The sequence below is a fragment of the Neurospora tetrasperma genome (assembly GCF_000213175.1).
Source record: "Neurospora tetrasperma FGSC 2508 unplaced genomic scaffold NEUTE1scaffold_3, whole genome shotgun sequence".
Classification (NCBI taxonomy): domain Eukaryota; kingdom Fungi; phylum Ascomycota; class Sordariomycetes; order Sordariales; family Sordariaceae; genus Neurospora; species Neurospora tetrasperma.
In genome coordinates, this window is record NW_009799101.1 from 22,657 (window position 1) to 44,278 (window position 21,622).

Genomic DNA, 21,622 nt, shown 5'->3' on the forward strand with positions numbered 1-21,622 from the left:
AGGCCAGGGGGTTGATGGCCCGATGCGTACACTTCATCTTAGTTCTGGTCATTCTAGAAGGAGTAGCGAGTTCGGGATGTTACGCCGTCTTAGACAAGTAGGGCCAAGCGGGAGGTGGAAACTCGGTTCGCGAAATAAGATCACAAGGTGAAACCGGGTAGCGTCGCAATGGCGCGCGATGAAGGACCGTTGGTTCGGAACTGGGCTTCCGGGGTTGCCTCATCTGGACCACAACCTCGGCACTCCGTCCCGGGCTGGACATAGCTTGTCTTGAAGACTCGGAGCTGGGAAAATCGAGGGATGTAGAATGGGAAGAACAAATATATCTGTAGGTTCGGGTTTGCAGGATGGCGATCATCGTCGAAGCGTTGCTTCATAAAGTAGTGTTGCATTGACAGATCGGGCTCCCCTTTCCACGCCGCCTTGGTGCCGATGAAACTTTGCCAACTTCAACTCCCAAAGGCGACATTCAAGATGTGGCCAAACCTTGACCACAATACACATCACGGTATCCCAATGTTGGTATCTCCCCGCAGCAGCGCAGACCTCGGTATTAACAACTCTGAGCTCGCATATAAGAGCATCATGTCCTGTGGCGAGCCTGGTAAGCCACTTTGATAGCTGAACCAATCCGCATCCTGACTTGATCAAGGAATAGCGCGCGAGCGGGGCCTAAACATGTATAGTTGCTTGTGATAGGATGCCAGTCTCCGGTTGGTGAACATGAAGGGTTGGGGTTTTGGGGCTGAGCGAAACAACAGTTGCGATTGGTAGCGACCAATGGGAGAGTGATGTTGAAAGAGGCCGCCTTGGGCAGATTGGCTGACAGCAAGGCAGAGACAAGTCGTCCCGTCAGCTTTGATGTGGGTTGGGACAAAGAATTGCCCATAAGCTGACGGATCCCGTCGATCTTCGCTGGTGGCTTATCTTCTTCTTTTGCCATGCTTCAATTTTGCAACTTTGCAACATTGATGATTGACGCTCATGTCCATCGATTGACTTCGATTGTCCGACTGAAAGCTTGCACGAGAAGCGAACCTTCAGAATGACGGCACAAAACAAGATGCAAAGCCCGAATCCTCGGTCATACTCCCAATCCGACCCCTCTCAGACTCAAGGGGAAGTGCATGAGCTTGAATCCCCTCCGCCCAGCTACGAGGCAGCAGTCCTCGGCACGGACGACAGAAACCACAACGTGAATGAGCCCACGGGTGAAGTTCACTTCTTGAACCAGCAAGAAAGGCTCCGAGAGCAACCAGAACAACAGCGACAACAGCGAGAATTGCAACGACAACAGCTCGCACAGCAACTTGAACAACAGCGACAACAGCGGGAACTGCAACAACAACAGCTCGAGCAACAACTTGAGCAACAACGACAACAGCGAGAACTGCAACGACAACATCTCGAGCAACAACTTGAACAACAACGACAACAGCGGGAACTGCAACGACAACAACTACAGCTGCAGCAACAGCCTTATCCCATCCAAGAGTATTCCTCTTCCAACCATGATTATCAACCAGATGCAAAGCACCCTAACACCAGCCAGCAGGACGGCTACGACGTCGAAGCGCAACAGCCAACAGTAGCCAGCAGCTCGGGGATCCATACGACCAGTTCAGGTCAGGTACAGACGGACCCGAGGGACAGAAGAGGGCATGGGCGTGGAGGATGCCAACATGAGAACGGGAAACAGCGGTCGGGAAAATGTTGCGTGGCCTGCTTTGGTGGGTGTCTGGCGGGGTGCGCGGCCTGTTGTTATTGTTGTGTTGTGATGTAGGGAATGGAAGGAGTGGAGCAAAGTAGGCTGGGCTAGGACAGGAGGAAAAGAGATGGCGTTGACATCGGAATGGTGACATCCCCTGGCTAAACGGAAAGTCGACGGGGCGGGGGTGGGCAACGCCGCGCTGGGTCGTGAATGGAGTTGAAAGAAGCGAGAAAGATGGATATGAAGGGTGTATACTGTGGCAATGATGGTGGAAATGTCAATTGATGAAAGACCGGCCCAGAACCACTCCATCTATGGCCACATCGCCTCGTACATAAACATCCAGTCTTCCCAGAACTGTTCGTACTTCCCCATCAACCAACTCCTCCCATCTCCCTCGCCTCCTATCCTCCATGGCCTTGTATATAGTCCCTCCGCCTGGAGATGCCTCTTGAGGGCAACGTTCATGCTAAACGAACTCGGACTAACACCAAGGAAAAGGTCACTCCGCAACAGGACGATAAAGTCGACCACTGCCTGCTGATCCCACGTCAGCTTCTCCAGTGCCGCGAGGTCTTCTTTGTAGTCCCCCAATAGCAGGTCTTTGGTCGTAACTCGCATCCCATGAAGCACGGTTGCGTCCCTGAAGAACTTATGCGCCTCCGTTTCGTTGCCTGTGGCTAGGTAGCCGGCTTTCATGTCGTATCCCATCTGCTGACTCCTCGCGAGGTAAGCCTTGCTCTGGTTCGCATAGTCGGGCCAAAAGTCTAACGCATCGTTTTCCGTGCGGAGGTGATAGGCGACGAATCGACCCGAGTGGGAGTCGGCGTCAAACTGGCGTGCATGCTGCCGCATGTGTGCTACGACTTTGTTCCCCAGCGCAAGAATGTCAGGCCGGAACCGCAACAGACCGCCAAAGGTGGAAGCGAACTCGGGGCCGTCACGGAAGACGGGCCATTCGAACTGGACCCCCCAGGTCAACCGGAAGATACGCGGGTGTTCAGGGCTGGGAGGGTGTGCGAGGTTGAACTCGGCGGCAGTGGAGCGCAGGTGGTTCGCAAAGGCGGAAGCGAACAAGCCAGTGTGTTTATTGTGATCCCTCCTATCACAGCCTCCTCTTCTCCCTAGATTCTTGGGTGTGGTCTCTTCGGTCTTGAACGGGGCGGGGGCATTGGGGACGTCGGAGGCAGTATCGTAGATGGTGATTTGCGGGCAAGACGCCTGAAGGCTTTGGCGGAAGTGCGGTTCGTCGAAGAAGTAGGTGAAGGGCTGGTAGTTCTCGCTTGTGGTGTCGGATAGGTCTTTTTCGGATCGGACGCGGATTCGTGGCATAACGAGACCGGTTGCGCCGGCATCAATCGCATAGCGTAGGCAAGTCAGCATGTAGTTACGGATATTGCCAATGCCGCCGGAGTTGTTGTCGCAAACGAAGACCAGGCCGGGGGTCCAGCTGGTCTCGCTGCAGACTCTCTCGAGCGGCCAGTCAACGAAGGGGGCATCGGGAAGGGAGAGATCGAGATGGCGTTGGAGAACGGGACCCCGTGTTATGTTGATGTTTAGCTGGGGAAGTCGACACAGCCAGACGGTGACGAGACTAGTGATGGCCATGAGGGCGAGGACGCCGCGTGAACGTGCCATGCTGAGGACCATGTTGGGGTGCTATGGTTCGACGACTGGCCCTAGAATGACTGACATTGGCAAAACGGGACTGTCGAGCTGTTGTTGGAACGGGGTCGATCACGACTGGACCGTTGTGCGCGTCGGTACGCCGGAGTACACTACCTCAGGTGGCCGGCAAGTGGACTCGGGCAAGCCGAAGATCATTTTCGGACATGACGGAGGCGCAGCTCCGCTTGTACTGTGTATCATGTTGGGACTCGTAATCAGGCGATGCCCTTACTCGTAAGCTGTATCGCATCTCGGATTGACTGAGAACGAAAAAGAAAGTCGGGATTTTGCTTTCCGGTTAGGATTCAGCGTCAGGCATCAAGTGGGATCGATTTGTTGGACGAAAAAGTTTCATCTTTCGTGGGATGGCAGACTTCCAGTTTACACACGTGTACTGGTAGTTGACTTCAGTTCCGTCGTTCAGTTCAAATGAGTAGAGGTAACAACTGAAGCGAAGTGCGGTTGCTGAGCCACATCCCCTGCAGTGCCAGGAGTGCGTGCCCGGTGCAGGTAAGCCACAAACGGCCTGGACTGGAGCAGTGGACAGGACCTAGCCACTCACGCGGGGTAGCTGTGGAGATTTGGAAGCTTGGCAAACCGGCTTGTCCCACAGCTCCACTAAAAAGTTCAAAAATTTGGAAGCGGAATTTGAGGGACCGAGTTCGGTTCAGTTCAGTTGACATTGGATTGGGAAGTCCCCCCTCCCGTCGTGTCTGATACTGTAGCGGCTGCCGAGTTCCATCTGTCAACAACGAATACTTACGCAACAGTGCTGTCTGCCTCTTGCCGTAGCCAATTCTGCAAACAACCCTTCATCATACATTTTAACCGACATCACACACACTACACAAAATGTCCAAGAGAGCCGCCGAAGACGAGAGCCTCGCTGCTCCCCTCAAGGGCGGCGACCGCCCCGAGGCCATGGATGTTGATAAGGACCACGACATGGGCGAGTTCGAGGATGACTTTGAGGACGAGTTCGAGAGTGAAGACGAGATCATCGAGGCCGGTGTTGATGGCCGCCCAGATGCCGAGAGAGAGGCTGAGGAGGGTACGACCACCAACGGTTATCCTCTCGTGACTACATTGTACTGACCCTAGTCGCAACAAACAGGCGCCATGGACGTCGATGGCGGCCCCGAGACCTTCATGGTTGGCCGTCAACAGCTCGAGGCCGGCCAGACCCTCACTCCCGATACCACGACATACAAGATGCTTCACAGCTTGAGCACTCCCTGGCCCTGCCTTTCCTTCGACATCATCCGCGACGGCCTCGGCGAGAACCGCAATGTCTACCCTGCCACCATGTACACCGTCGCCGGTACCCAGGCCGATGGCGCCCAGGCCAACGACAACTCCCTTCTCGTCATGAAGTTCAGTGGCCTCAGCAAGATGCAGGGCGAGGATGGCGAGGACTCGGACGACGAGGACTCGGATGATGAGGACACCGACCCCATTCTCGAGCACAAGAGCATCCCCCTCAACACCACTACCAACAGGATACGCTCCCACCAGTCTCCTGCCCAGGACCCCTCGAGGCCCCCCACCACCCTAACTGCCACCATGACCGAGTCCTCCCAGGTGCTCATCCACGACATCACCCCCCATCTCGCCTCCTTCGATACCCCCGGCATGATTGTCACTCCCCAACAGAACAAGCCCGTCTGCACCATCCGCGCCCACAAGACAGAGGGTTACGGTGTAGACTGGTCGCCTCTCCACCCCGCCGGCAAGCTGCTTACCGGTGACAACGACGGTCTGATCTATGTCACCACTCGCACTGATGGCGGCGGTTTCGTCACTGACACTCGTCCCTTCCGCGGCCACACCGGCAGTGTCGAGGAGATCCAGTGGAGTCCTTCCGAGGCCAACGTCTTCGCCTCTGCCTCCAGCGATGGTACCGTCCGTGTCTGGGATGTCCGCAGCAAGAGCCGCTCGCCCGCTCTCACCATGAAGATCAGCAACTACGACGTCAACGTCATGTCATGGTGCCGCCAGACCAGCCACCTGCTTGCTACCGGTGCCGACGATGGTGAGTGGGCTGTTTGGGATCTCCGTCAATGGAGCAGCAACTCTTCGGCCAAGCCCGCGCCTCTGGCAAACTTCAACTTCCACCATGAGCAAATCACCAGCATCGAGTGGCACCCTACAGACGACAGTATCGTGGCCGTTGCTGCTGGTGACAACACCGTCACTCTCTGGGATCTGGCTGTCGAGCTGGATGATGAGGAGAGCAGAGATACCGCCGGTGTCTCGGACGTCCCTCCCCAGCTCCTGTTCGTCCACTACCAGAACATGGTCAAGGAGCTCCACTGGCACCCTCAAATACCCGGCGCCCTTGTCGCCACCGGCGAGCAGTTCAGCGTCTTCCGTACCATCAGCGTATAAACAACAGCAGAATAGGATATCAAGTTTGGGAAACAATATAAAGGTGTTCAGGATCGGAATCGGTTGGCTTGTGCGGGAGGTCTAGACCAACAATGTATCAAAAGTTACTTGTCCATCTGCTTATCGAGATACCCATTGACCAGCAACCAAGTTGCCAACTCCACGGAACTTGACAACTCCGCGGATTCCACACATCTTCCGTGCTCTACTGTGTTGCACCAGCCGACCACAAAGTTTTACCACCATTGACGCCCCTATCCGTCGTATCCGATGGTTGCCATCAACACCAAAGTTAGGTTGATATCGGAACCGGCCTAAATCTCCGGTGATGAGCAAGCCTCCAGTCGACTCCACCTCCTATGACGTGTGTCTTACGCATTACCACAGACCGGGTACAGCAACTGTCGGACATGCCATCTCGACACAGAATGCTTAGGAGGAGGTTTGCGACAGTGACGACCGCGCGGGCATCACGTCTATTGCCTCAGATACTCGTCATTGGGGGGGCGTCTACCGACAGCTCCACGTCTTCTGCGCGAATGTTCATCTGCATACATCAAAGAATATGGCCTGGAGAGTGGAGGCGCGCTACGCCGTTTTTGGCTGCCCTGTCTTGTTACTGTAATCTCTCAATCTTTCTGCTATTGCCGTTAGCTGACCGATCTTGGTTATGTATGTTGCAGACCTGGCAGCTTTTACAGGCGTTATCCGGGCTTTGGACGGGAACAACGGATTACAGCCATCTCAAGTCCTGTCTATAGCTAAGACTATCCTTGCAGCAAGGGAAGGAGGAAAGCAAGACAAAAAAAAAAAAAAAAAAAAAAAAAACGTCAAACGGATGAAACGCTCCGGTCAGATCGTGTGTGTGTGTGTGCTGGGAGGTCAATCGATATCACCATCTCACAAGTACGCCATGCCCGCGCCCCATGTTTAGGTCAGAGTTTTCTCCCATGGTCATGACTCAAACTAATCTCTACTGGAAGGTATCTTGGTAAGATGGTCCTTCATTTTACTGTTTGCATCAGGTACTGCCGGGGTTTGTTTCACTGCGGAAAGCGGGTGAAGTTGAGGCAGGGATCCAATGAATATAACCCAAGTGTCGTCTCGTCGCTCAATGTCTCGACTCACTATCGATCACGACATAAAATGGGAGTGTTCTGTGGCCTAGTACGGGAGATGATGGGCTATGCCTGACTGTCCAAGTGACTGATATCGACTCCTTTGAGCGGGCTGTCTGGTCCCTTTGGATTTCAGATGAAGAGCGCGGAGGGGACGGTGCAGTCTCCGGCCCCAGTGCCATCAAAAACGCGGGATGCGAGATGCGAGTCCAGACCAGTCTGTGCTTGCACTCCCGCCTAGTCGCCCGAGCACGCCGGCATGTTTACTGGACAGCGTGGATCCAATCACCCAAGGCGAAACATACAAGACAGGCTTCAACATGATATATCCTTGCCTCTCTTGAGCTTGGCCTCAAGCTATCGAACCGTCTGGTAGCCAGTGTAAGGACCTGGACGCTTCCTCCCGGAGTGTGTGCCGTTGGGAAACAGGTCGGCGCAGGAAACAGCTGGTGTCACTGGAGTGCAATGCTTGTTCACGGATGCAGGTTGTTGCAGCTACCTTGCCTAGGTACCGCGTCTCCTCAATTCCATCTCATAAGACTATGGTCATATCTTTCACCCGTCTCCCTCATCCACCTCCTCACATCATATCACACAGTCTCGGAAGAGTCTCGCAATCTGTGCAAATCCGCCAAACTTGGCGAAACCAAAGACTATGCGGAATGTATCTGAAAGAGCTCGGGAGTGGCAGACCTTCAGGTACGTACCAGTTCTGAGACTCTCCAGTCTTTCTCCGCCATAGCGTCCCCCAAGCTGTGTACCACCCGTACCCAGGGGATCAGACGCATCATTGCGGTCGGACCAGTCATTCTGCCCAGCCTCCCTGGCGTGCCCTTAACCTCCCCGGCCTTGATATTGTGATGTTCAGTTGCTGACATTCTCTACAGATTCCTGTCGACAGTTCGGGATAGCCGTGCCGTGCCCGACCCGGCCCACACATCCCCGAACAAGAGCCGCCGGGCATCATCCGACACCGTTCTAACGGCACTTGCCCAGCTCGGTGTCGTTCAACTTTCGGCGCGACGAGGGGTCCTGTCTCTCTTTGATCACGATGTGCAACACATTGCTGCTGAAGCAACACCAACACTGCCGCTTCGACCTTACGCCCGTGATGAAATCACCCCTCTCCTTTTACGCGGGCGCGACATCTCCAGAAGCGAGGTTATTTGTGACAATGTCGTCCGTGAACAGAGACGGCATCCCGAGGACCTCATCGTCTTCGTGATACCCGACCTTCTGGCTGACCCGCGGTTTCATCACATCCCATCTCTCCTTGAGCAGGAAATCTATCCTCGGTTCTACGCAGGCGTCCCCATCTGCTCGCCTTCTGGTGTCGTCATAGGCTTGTTCTCGGTTTTTGACACAAGCCCGCGGCAAAAGCTCGACGAGTTTGATATCGACTTTATGAAGGACCTTTCTCGGACAATCTCACGCCAATTGGAGTCCTACAGGAAGCAAGCGGTATTACTCCAGACCGAGCGTATCCTGAGAGGGGTGGTAAGCTATTCAGAGGGAAGGGACGACATTTCCGACCTATCGGAGTATCATGCAGAAAGAGACACCGTTGACCCGTGCCGGCGGGATACACGAGACACATATCTATTTGATCGCCATTGCGTATCTTACTTCTCACAGAGCAACGCCTCAATAGATCCGCCAACGCATATCACAGTATCTGAAGATGCCATAGATGGAACGCTGAGCAGCAGCGAGTATGAGGCTGAACATCTCAGAAAGCTTTCCCTTCCCGACCACAGATCATTGGACTCGCGGTTGAAGGCGGGTGACACTCACAGCAGTGATAAACCAATGCCACCAGACACGCCAACCCAGGGAACGCTAGGTGCCGACGTTCGGCTGTCTGAGATCCAGAAGAGTTTCGCAAAGGCATCAAACATCATCCGACAATCTATGGATGCAGCCGGAGTAATCTTTCTGGATGCCAACACGAGCCCTTTCCATTGCTGGCAGAACGGTGATGCAAACACTACGTCCGATGTACATCATGGGGCAGCAAGCATCTCCTCCAAGAAAGTCAATGGCGTTGCGAATTCTGAAATCGACATGGAAGTTAAACCGCACAAACGGCCCTGTGACATTCTTGGTTTCTCTGTGACACCAACGGGGACGCCCGACGGGATAACGATAGATCCCACGGGTCCCTTACGGCACCCCGGGCCTCACCGCAGCTGGCGGGTTCTCTCAGAGAGCTTCCTTCGCAAGCTCCTGCGACGTTATCCACGTGGGACTATCTGGGAATTTGACGCCGCAGGCAACTTCATCAGTGCATCGGAAGCCGTACCAATGCCGTCTCCGCCCTCATCGACAAGCCCCTCATGTCCCTACTCTGACTCGGAAATCGACACCGCCGCCAAAAGACAACGACGTGGCCGGGCACGGAGAAAGAATGGCACATTAATGCGAAAGCCACGGAAGAGTGAGTGTGACACCATCCACGCGGCATTCCCCGAGGCTCGAGCAGTATCCTTCTTTCCCCTGTGGGGAACCCAGATGCAGCGCTGGTTCGCCGCCGGGCTGTCATGGACCAGAGAGTCATTGCGCACCCTCGCGCCGCAGGATGAACTTGGCCTGTTCAACGCGTTTGGCAAGAATGTCATGGCCGAGGTGGCCCGTATCGACGCGACGCTTGCCAACCAGGCCAAGTCAGACATGCTTGGATCCATTTCGCACGAGATGCTGTCGCCATTGCACGGCATTCTTGGCGCTGCGGAGCTTCTGCTTGATACCGACCTCAGCACTTCCCAGATGGAGCTCATCTGCCTTGTAGAGGCTTCGGTCAGGACACTGCTGGACACTGTCGACCATCTCCTAGACCATTCCAAAATCAACAGTTTAGTGGAGAACACCAAACTCTCCAATGCCCGACGAGGTTCCTTCCAGTCGGACGACCTAGAGCACAGTGAAGGCCCTGATCTCAGTGGCCCACCAGAAACATCCAGGATGCGATTGCGATCTGGCAGCCTAGCACCCAAACCCTGGCCATGGGAGCAACCGACCTTGACCCGCTTCTACGACGTAGACCTCGCCGTCATGCTGGAAGAAGTCGTCGAGTCCCTCTATGCGGGCTATTCCTTCCAGCGATGGTGCAACCAACGTGGCGCCGATCCAGGTGATGACCACGTCGCTATCCATCTGGACATCGACCCTACCGTCAATTGGTCTTACTACGCCCAACCCGGAGCATTGCGCCGCATCCTCATGAACTTATTCGGTAACGCACTAAAGTTCACTCACAAAGGATTCATCAATCTCTCTCTGACCTCTCAACCTATCCCATCCGAACCACGCCCTTCTTTCGCCTCCACAGACCTTGACGACGAAGCAGAAGACCCAGGCATCGAAACGGACAACAAGCACTCCTCTTCCCACCCCAAATTCAAGACCGGGTGGAATGACCAAAACCGCTCAAACGTAGTCCTCACCGTTTCGGACACAGGCAAGGGAATCACCCAACGCTTTCTCCGTGAAAAGGCCTTTTCTCCCTTTCAAAAGGAAGACAGTCTCACCCCTGGCCCTGGCCTTGGCCTTTCTATCGTGAAACAGGTCGTCTGTGCCCTCAATGGGCGCGTCGTCATTGACTCTCGACCTGGCGAAGGGACGACAGTCAGAGTGATTATACCACTTCAGCATTCGAGCCCAGAAGCAACGAGTGAAAATAGGGACATGGTGGAGCATAGGGATGCGCTGGGTGGGTTAAGGATTTGCTTACTTGGTTTCGATGGGCTGGGAGACGGTGATCCCGATGGAAATCAGTGGGGTGAGCCGGTCGGTGCAAAGGAGAGAAAAGTACTGAGGGGGAGGATCATGGAGAGGATGTGTAGGGATTGGCTTGGATCTCAGGTGGTGACGAACCCGGCGGAGGCGCAGATGACAATCTGTAGCGATCGGTTTGTGTTGGATATGTGCACAAGAGATGGCGCTGATGACAAGACTGGTGGGAGGGGGTTCGCATCGAAGACGTTGGCCGGCCCATTGGTGGTGGTGTGTGGAAATGAAGTTGTTGCGCAGAATCTGTCACTGGCTAGGGGGGAATCTGCTGCCGGAGGGAAAGGGGAGGCAAGCGTCATGGAGTTCATCGGGCAGCCGTGAGTTTTCTTTCCGGCCTCTATGGCCATGAGCAGATACTGACAGACGTCACAACAGGGTTGGGCCAAGGAAGCTGGCTAAGACACTGAGGAAGTGCCTCCAGCAGCATCCAGTCCCGCTGAAGGAAAGAGGTGGTGAACGAACCTCATCCGAGTCTAGCATCGATTTGGATGTTTTGCAGAGAAAGATGTCGGACCCGGAGGTCTTTCAGATCGCCAACAAGAAGTCACGGTTCTTGCCTTATCTGGCGGATGATTTCGGGGATAACTTGTTTTCGACGAACCAGGGGACGGCGGCTGCTGCCACAAGGCCTCTGGTGCAGAGAATCAAAAGCACTGGTGGAAGGCCTTTGGTGCAGCGGACGTCCATGGGGAAGGATGGGAAGGGAGAAGGGGGGGAGATGGAGTATGCTCCAGTGTCCGACATGGAGGAAGGAGAAAAGGTGGAGGAAGCGGCAATCCCCGAACCGACGCTACTACAGAACGTGAAGCAAGAAGAGACTTCCCTACCTCTATCATCGCAGCAAAAGAACATCAAGATGCCGCTGACCAGGCCCCCGCTGCCACCACGGTACCATACTGGGAAAGAGAAAACGAACAGCATGGATTTAGGGTTCACTACTGTATCCATCTCCGAGGTGTCGTCGCCGTTCGACTCGATTATCTCGCCACCGATCCTGACAAATGTCCCTGCCTCCCCCGAGGATGAACAGGTGTCGCCTATGTCGCATGCCATCAACACGATTCCTCCTTCCGGTACTATTGATGCAAGCACCAGCATCATCGGCAATGCTGGCCCTACAGGTGGGGCCATCGTTGGGGCTGCTGCCGCCCCCGCCACGAGCAACACAATGATAGGTACCGCGGCCGTTCCGGATGTGTCACTGCCGCCGAAACCGCCCGAGCTGCTCGAACCGTACGAAGCCCAGCGCCAGCAATCGATACTAATGACCTCCCCTGTGCTCACGGGAGGGCAACCCCCTGAACTTCATCTCGATACACGTCGCCTCTCAAAGGCATCTAATTTCTCTATTAACACAACCTCCTCCCCATTCCAACCTTCGCCCCCCTCTCAATCCCTGTCAAACTCGCCCTCTCAACCCCGCAAGATCTCTTCCAATTTCTCACCAAACCAGGAAGAAAAGGCCTGCCTCCTAGTAGACGACAACCCCATCAACCTTCACATCCTCGCCTCGGCAATGCGTAAGACGCATCGCCCCTATGCGACTGCCCGCAACGGACTGGAGGCAGTGGAGATCTACAAGGAGAACCCGGGACGGTACAAGTGGGTGTTGATGGACATCAGCATGCCGGTGATGGACGGGTTGGAGGCGACGAGGAAGATCAGGGAGTTTGAGAGGGAGTACCCTGTGCAAAGGAGCAGGAGCTTGGGAAGGAGTCTGAGCACTAAAAGGGGGAGTGTAGCAACCGAGGTGACGAATGCGGCAAGGGCTCGAGCTGGGAGTTTGGATTTTGCAGATATGCGTGGTGTTGAAGTGCAGGCGGATGTCGAAGCCGGTGCCGTGAGTGGAGCTGGAAATCGGAAGCGAGTTATCCAGAAGAAGGCTGGACGGGCATCTCTTAATGGAATTGGGCTCGCGTCAGCTCCGCTCATGGATCAGGACAGGGGTGCGCCTACAGATGGGGATGCTCAAGTGGTACAGGACCTGAAAGCGGAAAATGCGCAGCAAGTCAACGGCGAAGAGAAGGGTGATGAAGGTGTTACAGGGCTAGAGGCGAACAGCACGGAAGGGGAACTTATCAGTGGTCTGGAGCCCGCAACAGTCGTAGCGCTCACAGGAGTCACAAGCGGGACGATACAGAAGGATGCGCTGGCGAGCGGGGTGGATTTGTTTTTGACGAAGCCGGTTAGGATGAAGGATTTGGGGGCGATCTTGGGAGATGGTTGATCAGTTTTTTTGACGTGATATCTCTTACGGATGTACGGCCTAACTCAAGCTGAGGGTGTGGCATGCACTGGCGTTGTCGGAGTTTTGTAGTATTAGCACAGGGAAAAGCCCCGGAGGCTTAAAGAAGGGTGTCTGGCGTTCATTTTTCATACAATTTGTTTGCAATGTACTTCTATGTAAGCAGACAGTGATGGTGGCTAGAGCCGGTTTGCGGTGCCTTGGAGATGCCACTTGGTTTGGTCCAGTATGAAATACGAGTCGAGCCGTGGTTACTTGATCCATGTCAGCCCACCATTCTCTTCATCTCTTCTTCCTCTTGAACTACGACGAGTTAACCTACATTCCAGTCGGTCAACTACTGAAATAGGAAGTCAAAGAATGACGTGACCAATACAGTCACGAGGGTCAACCTATAATCTACAGTAGCAACTCGATTGGATGTTACACACGAACTCGATATTCAGTAGAGGTACGTTAGCAGCACATTTCATAGGCCAACCGCAAATACTACTCTAGAGATGCTATCAACCTTGTCCCTATTTGTTATGGCTCCCAAGACCTCGATATGGTAATGAGCTAGTACCTAAACCTTTAGTTGGCTGTGCCAAGCCCTCCTTCATCTCTCCCTTGAAGTTGGATGATCGACGGCTTTAAGTTTTGGCAAAGAGATCAGCATTGAAGTCATACTAACCTCCTGTCAAACTTCACTCGTTAACTGGACTGGCATCGGCTAGGTTGACGCTGAGTGGATCGTCGAAGCCCCTTCACAACCTCTGGTGGTGTCCCCTTATTTGGGTAACGTCTGGTTTGAAGACTTGACTGCCCGCTCAGCCACGACTGCGAATGGAAGGAACTACAATAGAGCGTTGATTAGGTGACCCTGTATGGCTGGCTGGCTGGTCTTTCAGTAAGTGCGTGTCCTTCGAGTATAAATGATATGGATTTGGTACTGGAATCTGCCACAACGCAAATGAGGTGGAAATGTAGGAAGATTGGAAGAAAAAGAAGGATGAAAAAAGAAGGAGGAAGCTGATAGCAAAGGCAAAAAAGATGACTGGAAAAAAGTATGCCCCCACGCGGGATTGAACCGCGGACCTCTTCATTACGCAGATAGATATTACGAGTGAAGCGCTCTACCACTGAGCTATACGGGCGTATGACTTTGGGTTGGAGATGTAGGCGGAGAGAGTACATATAGAGTGAGAAGGACGAATGCCAGCTTTCAATACATTCGTGCTCGTGGTTAACAACAAAGCCTTGTCCTAGGCGCCGGGTCCCCACTTAAGTTTCCATTCGCATGGTTAAGATATATGCTGTATCTAATGGTGGCAGTTTTGGATGTACTTACGAATCCCTGTCGCCTTAGTGTCTAGGACCCTAGGAGCTTCATCCACGTCATATTACGCCCGGTAGACCAAAACCCGATTGAGAAGGACCTGAAACTGCAATCACTAAGACCTAGACCTACGGAGGGCTTGTTGACCGCATGTTCATATACATAGGTACCTAGTTAGAGGTATCCACGGGAAGCATTAGCATAGCGCCGTCACAAATACCAGGGGACAATGTATTCGCCGCAACGAATATGCGCTTTTGGCTATGAACTGTGCGACGCTCGTATTTGCATTATGTCAATCACTTGGTCATCTGTATAGTAGTACTCTCCACAGCAGTTGCGGGTGCTTTCTGTACTCTCTTGGTATCGTGATACTAACAAAATGTGTAAGAAACGCCGTGGATGGCGCTTGTTTCGAACGACAGCCTTGTTGTTGACAAGGCTGATATCCAGATGTGGGTCTGGGATCCAAGATGGGACGGAACATAGACCTCAAGGCAAGATAGATTTCGCTCGGAGTAAATTGCCTGTAAACAAATATCAACGTATTAAGCACTCAAAGTTCCCCTTGATAATCCCCATCATCAATTTTCACGGGCGCACTTGATAGCAACGGAATCTGATCATAAACGGCCAAAGAACGCAGCTGAGTTCGCCAAGATTGTTTAATGGCCTCGCGATCAGTTCGTTGTCGTGATCCATTTGGCTTTTAGCTTTCCTTTCTTGTTATCTCTTTCCTCATGTTGTTTTCCTCTACCAGACACAAGCAAGGGCATATTCGGTAGGTACCTACCTGTTGTGGTCAAAGCCGATAGCCGAAACATCAGTTGCACCATGCCAATCAATGTGTGGGATGCCTTTGACAGAGACGAGAATATACCTAAAGGTAACAACTGGAATATCGGTTGGCGAGCAGTTAGAAAACAAGAGAACGGAGTAAAGTGCAGGCGCAGGGACTAACTTGCTCAGCCAAACCAAAAAAAAGGTGCCTTCACCATTTCCAGCCTGCCTGCACGCCATTCTCCATCCCCTTAGACTTCTTGTCCACTATAGTTATCCAGCTCACTCGTCGTCGGGTCCCAACACACCGGACTGTACTCCTCCGTCTCCAGCGCCTTCACCTCCTCCTCGCTCAGCTCAAAGTCATATACCTTCGCGTTCTCCTTAATCCTCTCCGCCTTCACACTCTTCGGCAGCGGCACGTACCCCTTCTGGAGACTCCACCTCACAAGCACTTGCGCCTCGGTCTTTCCATACTTCTCGGCCAAGCTCTTCAACCCGGGCTCACCGAACCTCTCCCCCCTTACGATGGGCGCATACGCTTCAACGACAACGTTGCGTTTGCGACACCACTCAACGATATCTTTGCGAGGACACCATGGATGAACCTCCCACTGCCCTACACTTAACACTCCTCCCTTGCCAGGCCCGCCCCGTTCCTTTTCCAGCTCTTTGATATGCTGCTCGAGTTCGTCGAGGTGGTGCACACCGTAGTTGGAGACACCAATGGAGCGGATCTTCCCTTCTTCAACAGCTTCGACGAGCGCTAGCCAGGCCCCCTTTCTGTGGACAGACCCGCCGTAGGGAGCATGCAGGAGCATGAGGTCAATATACTCTAGGCCCGTTTTGACAAGGGATTCGGAGATGATACGTCTCGCGGCGTTGTACGAAATGTGTTTGGGGCCGACTTTGGAGGTGAAGAAGATTTCGGAGCGGGGGATGGTGGAGCGGAGGACGGCAGCGCCGCAACCAGCTTCGTTGCGGTAGGCAGAGGCAGAGTCGACCTGCAAAGGGAAAGCAAGTTAGAAAGACAAAAGGGGAAAGGGCAGAAGAGGGAAGGGAGTTGGGACGAACATGACGGTAGCCGACTTTGAAGGCTTCCTGGACGATTTTGTCTACTTGATCGGCGGGACTGGAGTGATATTTAGAATTACAGGAAGCTCTAGTTGTAAGCGGAATGGCCAAAGGGTCTTACGTTTGGTAGACCTGCAAAGTGAGGAAGGCGTTAGTCGCAATGAAGCGTTGATAAGAAGGGGGCTCAGTGTGAGATGCACGCGAGCGGCGGTTCACTCGGGTATTACGCACTCCGAAACCCAGTTGGGGAATTTCATATCCGCTGTTTAGCTTGATCTTGTCGTTGATGCCGAGTTTCGACATTTTGTCTGGTTGCCTTGGCGTTGTTGCAAAGACAAAATCGAGTGTCGCTGTGATAAACAGCGGAACTGCAGTCGCGAGGCGGGAAGCGATGACGTGCGATGAGGCCGACCCGACGATGACAAATCTTCCCTGTAATGTGTAAATGAATATGCTTTAGTGCTTAAAAGCGTAGGCTGGGACTTCAACCATACCTGTACCTACCTAAGTAGGGCAATTACCGAGCTACTACAGTCCTTCTAAGCCGAATTTCCATAGTGGAAAACGGGCATCTTGTTACCTCTATCGACCGTTATCGCCATCGGCCGTTGTAACGAATGTAAACAAACATTTTTCATGAGCAAGCGAAGCAACAACCCGTGAAGGGCAAGACGGGTAGTTGTGAATAATCATTCTTTGACGCTGCACTTGCCTACTACCTTGTACACACCCACGAGCTCGACGTCTCAACAAAGGGCCAATGCTCCATTCACTCTTGCTCTCATGCATCCCCCTCCCATCTTCCCGTCCCAGCCTACTTGGCCGGCTCAACACTTTGCGGGTAGTAGAAAACCTCGTTCGGATCGTACTGCGCCTTCACCTTCTGCAGCCTGCTAAGGCTACTACGGTAATAGTTCCCCACGGCCTCGGCCCTCTTCATCGTGGGATCTGCGTAGTTGATGTACATTCCCCACTGCTCCTGTTTCATGTTATCCGTGAAGCTCTTCACCCATCCATCTAGGAAGCTGAAACCGTTGCTGGGATAGCTTCCAAAGATCACGCGATCATAGAGCTCATAAAGGAAGAGGTATTCCGGGGCGCGATAGGCGTAAGAGCTCGTGTAATTGGCGGAATTGGTGGTGGAGGAGGTGATGGCGGACTTGGGACCACCGTGCATGTCAATGATGATGAACCAGTCGCGCGAGACGCGCTTAGCGGTGTTGATCCAGTAGTTGGCGACGGAGTTCAGAGCCGCAGAGGGGAGGGCGGTGGTGACGAGGGATTTGGAGTAGAAGGTTTCGACCTGGCAAAAGATTAGTTGCTGGAGGAGGAAGAAAGGAAGGAGAGGGAACCTACGGTGTTGTAAGGATGCGTAACGTCCACCGTGCCGCCATATGTATAGTAAGTAAACGCTCCCATCCAGTCGTACTGCTGCGCATTGCTCAAGCTCGCTCCCAGAGTGCTCAACAGGGGCTGCACAGCCGTCCTCAGCGCCGAGCTACTCCCGTGGTACAAGCCCTGAAGTTGCGTCTGACTCGGCGAGCCGAAGACCCTCATGTTCATCTCCTTCGGCATATTGCCAGCCGCCAACCAGTCCTGGAGCTTCCCCCAGCCGGATGCAATCGACGACGCTGAGTTCCAGGGTAAGTTAATCTGGAAAGCCGTTACTTGCGAGGGCGCAGCGAAGGTGTTGAACTTGAAGGAAGCCACGATGCCAAAGTTGGACCCAGCGCCACGCAAAGCCCAGAAGAGGTCCGGGTTCTCGGTTGGCGATGCGGTCACTACAGTACTGTTGGCGAGGACGACTGTGGCGGCGGCGATCCAGTCTGCTGCAAGACCGTAGGTGTGCGAGGAAAAGCCGAAGCCGCCATGGAGGGAGTGGCCTCCTACCCCGACTCTGTTTCCCTCCTAGGTAGTTAGCAACGGCCGGGCCGAGAAGCAGGGGTACACGAGACGAAAACGTACCCAGGACAAGTCCCATGCGAGAAAGCTCTTTGGCCCTGTTTATACAGCTCCGTCGCCACATGCCCCAGTCTCGCTCCCGCTTGAACATCTGCGATATTCGTCGTCTTATCCAGCGTCACCTTCGACATGCGATCCAACTCCACGACCAGATGCCCGTTCTCTCCGCCCAGACCAAACGAAGCATAACTGTGCCCTCCTGACTTGGGGGTAACTTTGACCCCCAGCTTGGCGGCACAGGAGACGGCACCTTGGATGTGTTCAATGGTGGTAGGGACCGCGATGGCTACTGGCGTGTAGGGCAGGCGCTGGTTGAAAGGGTTGACGTCGGCACGCCAGTCGGAGGAGCCTTGAGCATCGGCTGGGACGCCGGCAGATTTGAGGCAGTCGTCGATGGCGGCACGCTTGTTGAGTGGAGAGGTTAGGGGGTTGGCGAGGATGGGGGCCGCCGTGGCAGTGAGCAGGGTGAGTGGAAGCCACATGATGGACGAGGTACTGAATCAGAGTAAAAACCTATTTAGTGGGATGGGACGACCAAGTCTGAAGCCTGGCGATGTACGGAAGGCAGCTCAGTAGGGATGATATAGCTTGGTGAGTGCTTCATCTTGTCGAGCCGGTCACAAAGATATTGGCCTATCGGAGCTGTTTCTGTTCTTTCCCGTTTTGGCACACAAGAGACGTTAAGGAATGGGATGAACATCAGGCCCTTCCAGCTTCCACGGCTGGACATAATGAAGTGCGGGGGTTATAACGCAAGAACCACGGCATCAAGCTCCCCGAAGGTTGGTCACTGAGCCGTCTCGGCGGTCTTTGACCGTGGAGTATTTGATGCGGAGGATTATGTGACTGTAGGGATCCCGTCGAGCCGTTGCGGATTAGAGATTCGGACGGAGGCAGTGTGTGCAAGTTCGCCAGTGATTGGTCCGGCTAACATATCAGCCTACAGATTGCTTCCTTCACATATGCCAAGATTGATGAACATGTTCAGTAGTCATTCCAAGCTCTTGGCATCTTGGGCTGATGATGTTGAAACAAAAGTTTGTACGGAATATGGACAGAGGACACGCGTCGGCACCTGTCAATGCGACCCTGCTACCTTGTCGAGGATTCTTGATGAGACCGAGGCGAGGACGACTAGAACTACTAGCGAGATGCCAGCCCTGCACTGGAAATCCTTCGACGGAAGAACAAGCCGCAGAGTCACTCGCTGTTTTGAAAGCCGATCGCGAACGACGGTCTTGATTCTCGATGATAGGCTAGAAGTTGGTGGGTGAGCTTGGAGGTAATTGGGCCTGAACGAAGATGGCTTGGGTGTTCGTAGAGGTAGGTAGGTACCTAGTTATAGGCTAAAATGTAGCCGCTACCCATGTTCCCACTACTCAGGCCCGGCGAGAACACGCCACACGGAACGCTCTTAAAAAGTGGTTGTTCTGCCCCAGATTGCAAGCAATATCGGTCTTGGTGTTGGATGTTGTGCTTTCAACTACCACCCTCTGCAAAGGGGTCATGTGCCTCTCTGTCGTACGATGGTCCTACCGAGACCATGTCAACACTTTGCCTCGAGGACGCTTCGTGCCGTTTCAAAGGGACAAGAAGACCTGGGCCGATGCTGTCGACGATTGCAGACTTTTGCCTATTCATGATAATCGGGCCAAGCGATAGTCACGGAGTGTACGCTCGCGGTCTTGATCGAGATCGATCCTGTGTCGTCACAGACGGTCAGCACCAAGAGTACGAGACGTGATGGAAAGAAGAATCTCGATTGTGGCTCGTTGGCCTGGGATACGGCACAAACAGAGGACTCAAATGTGCTGTGTCTTCAGAGCACGCCACAACCTCCAGGGAAGCTTCCAGCTCGCCTTGACTTTGAACGGGTCGAAATCAGCCTTCTCCAACCTTTCCAAGTAATCGGCAGCCGGGACTGCTTCCAACAGCACCCCAAACCCCCTCTTGATATCAGCTTGCGTTGCGTCGACCCCACCGCTGGAGTAGACATGCTCTTGTTCTCCCTCATGCTCATAATCATGGCCCGCCTCTTCCCCGGCCTTCAAGTTCTTCAACATCTCCCTCGCCGTAATCAAATGGTCATTGGCCCTTGTAGCCACCTTGAACACGGAATCCTGCAGTCCCTCAGCGTTGGGTCCGTGGCGAAAGACATCTTCTTCTCTGACCCCCACCTCAGCCATCACATCGAGGGGTAGTAGCAGGGCGGGATGCCGGGTGTTGCCCACGCTCCCAGCCGGGCCCTGGATGGGCTGCGATGGAGCGGCGAGAACGGGAATGCCACGTAGTGTGGCTACGATGCCGCACGCCTTGCCGATGTGACTAGCCAGGTGGTCCATATGTACTGATCGCAAAGGCATGGAAGCCAAGGTCATATACATCAGCGTCGCGTACGTATTCTCGGCGTAGTCTTCCAGCGAGTTCAAGCTGACAAAGGGCCTGTTTTCCATGTGTTGCTCGCGCGTGTTGATCAAGCGTAGGAGCCAGAACTTGAGAGAGCTGGCGCTGCTGGGGCCGGCGCGGTCTTGAAGGTCTTGGATGGCTTGGTGGAGGAGGATGGAAATGGGCTCGCGTGGAGGGTTGCCGGCGAAGACGCTATTCACGGTTTCACGCCAAAAGGACACGCGCATGCGTGCGATGGTCGGGTTGGAAACTGTCTCGGGGAGACGGGCAAGTTCGAGGTTCAGGGTACGGAGAGCGTTGTAGGCGTCCCGAGAGGAAGGAGGGACAAATTGTCGGAGGAGAAAAGCTTCGTAGTCACCTTGTCTGGGGTGGGGGGAGAAAGAGTTAGCAGAGAAAGAAGGGCAAGTGGGAAGAATGGCTAGGTATGGGGAGGGAAAGCAGAGACAGACTTGAGCTGGTTCTCACAGTACTGACGGGCCTTTTCGACGTCGCCGTCTGTGACTGTCGCGAGGCCTCGTCCGGAGAGGGAAGGCTGCCACGAAGGCCTCTGAGGCTGGAGACGTAGACGGGGCCGTAGAGGTGCCCGCCTCAGGCCATGACAACAGCCTGCCGCTCGAGGGGATATCATGATCAAAGAAGCGGTACTGTTTTCCCCGCTGTCACAAATTGGTTCACATCTCTCACTGTAACAAGAGACAAGACAACCTCGGCAGCAGCGGGGGGAAAGACAAGCCGACGACGACAGGACATGTTGATTTGACAATTCGTTGGGACCATGTTACGCTGCGCCCCTCAGCATCACAAGCGCGGCGCCTCTAAAACCTTTATGGTTAGTAGCGATGACGGCATTAAATGGCTTCAGTGGCCCAAGCTTCTGGCTTTCCATACCTACCTACATACCTATGTAGTGTACAATGCAGAGGGCGTAATTACCTAGGGTGGCGCGCAATCACCTGACAGCGGGAAGGCGGAAACGAATGCACGCCAAAGTTTCACGGTTGCCACGGCACAGTCGCGTCTTACGGGCGTAACACTGAAGTTCACCATTGCAGTTGGTGCATTCCGAGTCGGTTGGGTGACAGTAGCTGACTGATACCGTACACCAGTGGTACGACTAAGTACTTCGTTACCTAGGTACCTTGAACCTAATGGGCTGAACAACC

General features: G+C 54.0%; 7 protein-coding genes across 7 annotated transcripts; 2 read left to right on the forward strand and 5 right to left on the reverse strand.

Moving 5' to 3' along the window:
• Positions 1-109: 109 nt before the first annotated feature.
• NEUTE1DRAFT_116739 (uncharacterized protein) lies at positions 110-398 on the reverse strand (the record flags this gene model as incomplete). Its single annotated transcript, XM_009852064.1, has 1 exon — positions 110-398. The coding sequence occupies one exon, from the start codon at positions 390-392 to the stop codon at positions 141-143; it is 252 nt and encodes an 83-aa protein (XP_009850366.1).
• Positions 399-2,023: 1,625 nt separating this feature from the next.
• On the reverse strand, positions 2,024-3,361 carry NEUTE1DRAFT_129244 (uncharacterized protein; the record flags this gene model as incomplete). Its single annotated transcript, XM_009852065.1, has 1 exon — positions 2,024-3,361. The coding sequence occupies one exon, from the start codon at positions 3,359-3,361 to the stop codon at positions 2,024-2,026; it is 1,338 nt and encodes a 445-aa protein (XP_009850367.1).
• A 735-nt stretch (positions 3,362-4,096) lies between these two features.
• On the forward strand, positions 4,097-5,909 carry NEUTE1DRAFT_121715 (uncharacterized protein; the record flags this gene model as incomplete). The annotated part of the gene is made up of 2 exons (XM_009852066.1): positions 4,097-4,430; positions 4,494-5,909. 2 exons carry the CDS (start codon positions 4,232-4,234, stop codon positions 5,765-5,767), a joined length of 1,473 nt encoding a protein of 490 aa, XP_009850368.1.
• A 1,631-nt stretch (positions 5,910-7,540) lies between these two features.
• On the forward strand, positions 7,541-12,901 carry NEUTE1DRAFT_129246 (uncharacterized protein; the record flags this gene model as incomplete). Its single annotated transcript, XM_009852067.1, has 4 exons — positions 7,541-7,584; positions 7,773-8,382; positions 8,521-10,991; positions 11,050-12,901. The coding sequence occupies 4 exons, from the start codon at positions 7,541-7,543 to the stop codon at positions 12,899-12,901; spliced, it is 4,977 nt and encodes a 1,658-aa protein (XP_009850369.1).
• A 2,214-nt stretch (positions 12,902-15,115) lies between these two features.
• On the reverse strand, positions 15,116-16,394 carry NEUTE1DRAFT_121717 (uncharacterized protein; the record flags this gene model as incomplete). The annotated part of the gene is made up of 2 exons (XM_009852068.1): positions 15,116-16,021; positions 16,323-16,394. The coding sequence occupies 2 exons, from the start codon at positions 16,392-16,394 to the stop codon at positions 15,269-15,271; spliced, it is 825 nt and encodes a 274-aa protein (XP_009850370.1).
• A 511-nt stretch (positions 16,395-16,905) lies between these two features.
• NEUTE1DRAFT_41213 (uncharacterized protein) lies at positions 16,906-18,535 on the reverse strand (the record flags this gene model as incomplete). Its single annotated transcript, XM_009851934.1, has 3 exons — positions 16,906-17,394; positions 17,448-17,999; positions 18,047-18,535. The coding sequence occupies 3 exons, from the start codon at positions 18,533-18,535 to the stop codon at positions 16,906-16,908; spliced, it is 1,530 nt and encodes a 509-aa protein (XP_009850236.1).
• Positions 18,536-19,855: 1,320 nt separating this feature from the next.
• On the reverse strand, positions 19,856-21,047 carry NEUTE1DRAFT_43122 (uncharacterized protein; the record flags this gene model as incomplete). Its single annotated transcript, XM_009852039.1, has 2 exons — positions 19,856-20,822; positions 20,905-21,047. Coding segments are annotated over 2 exons (1,110 nt in total), but the record flags the coding sequence as incomplete, so codon positions are not given.
• Between the last annotated feature and the right edge of the window lie 575 nt (positions 21,048-21,622).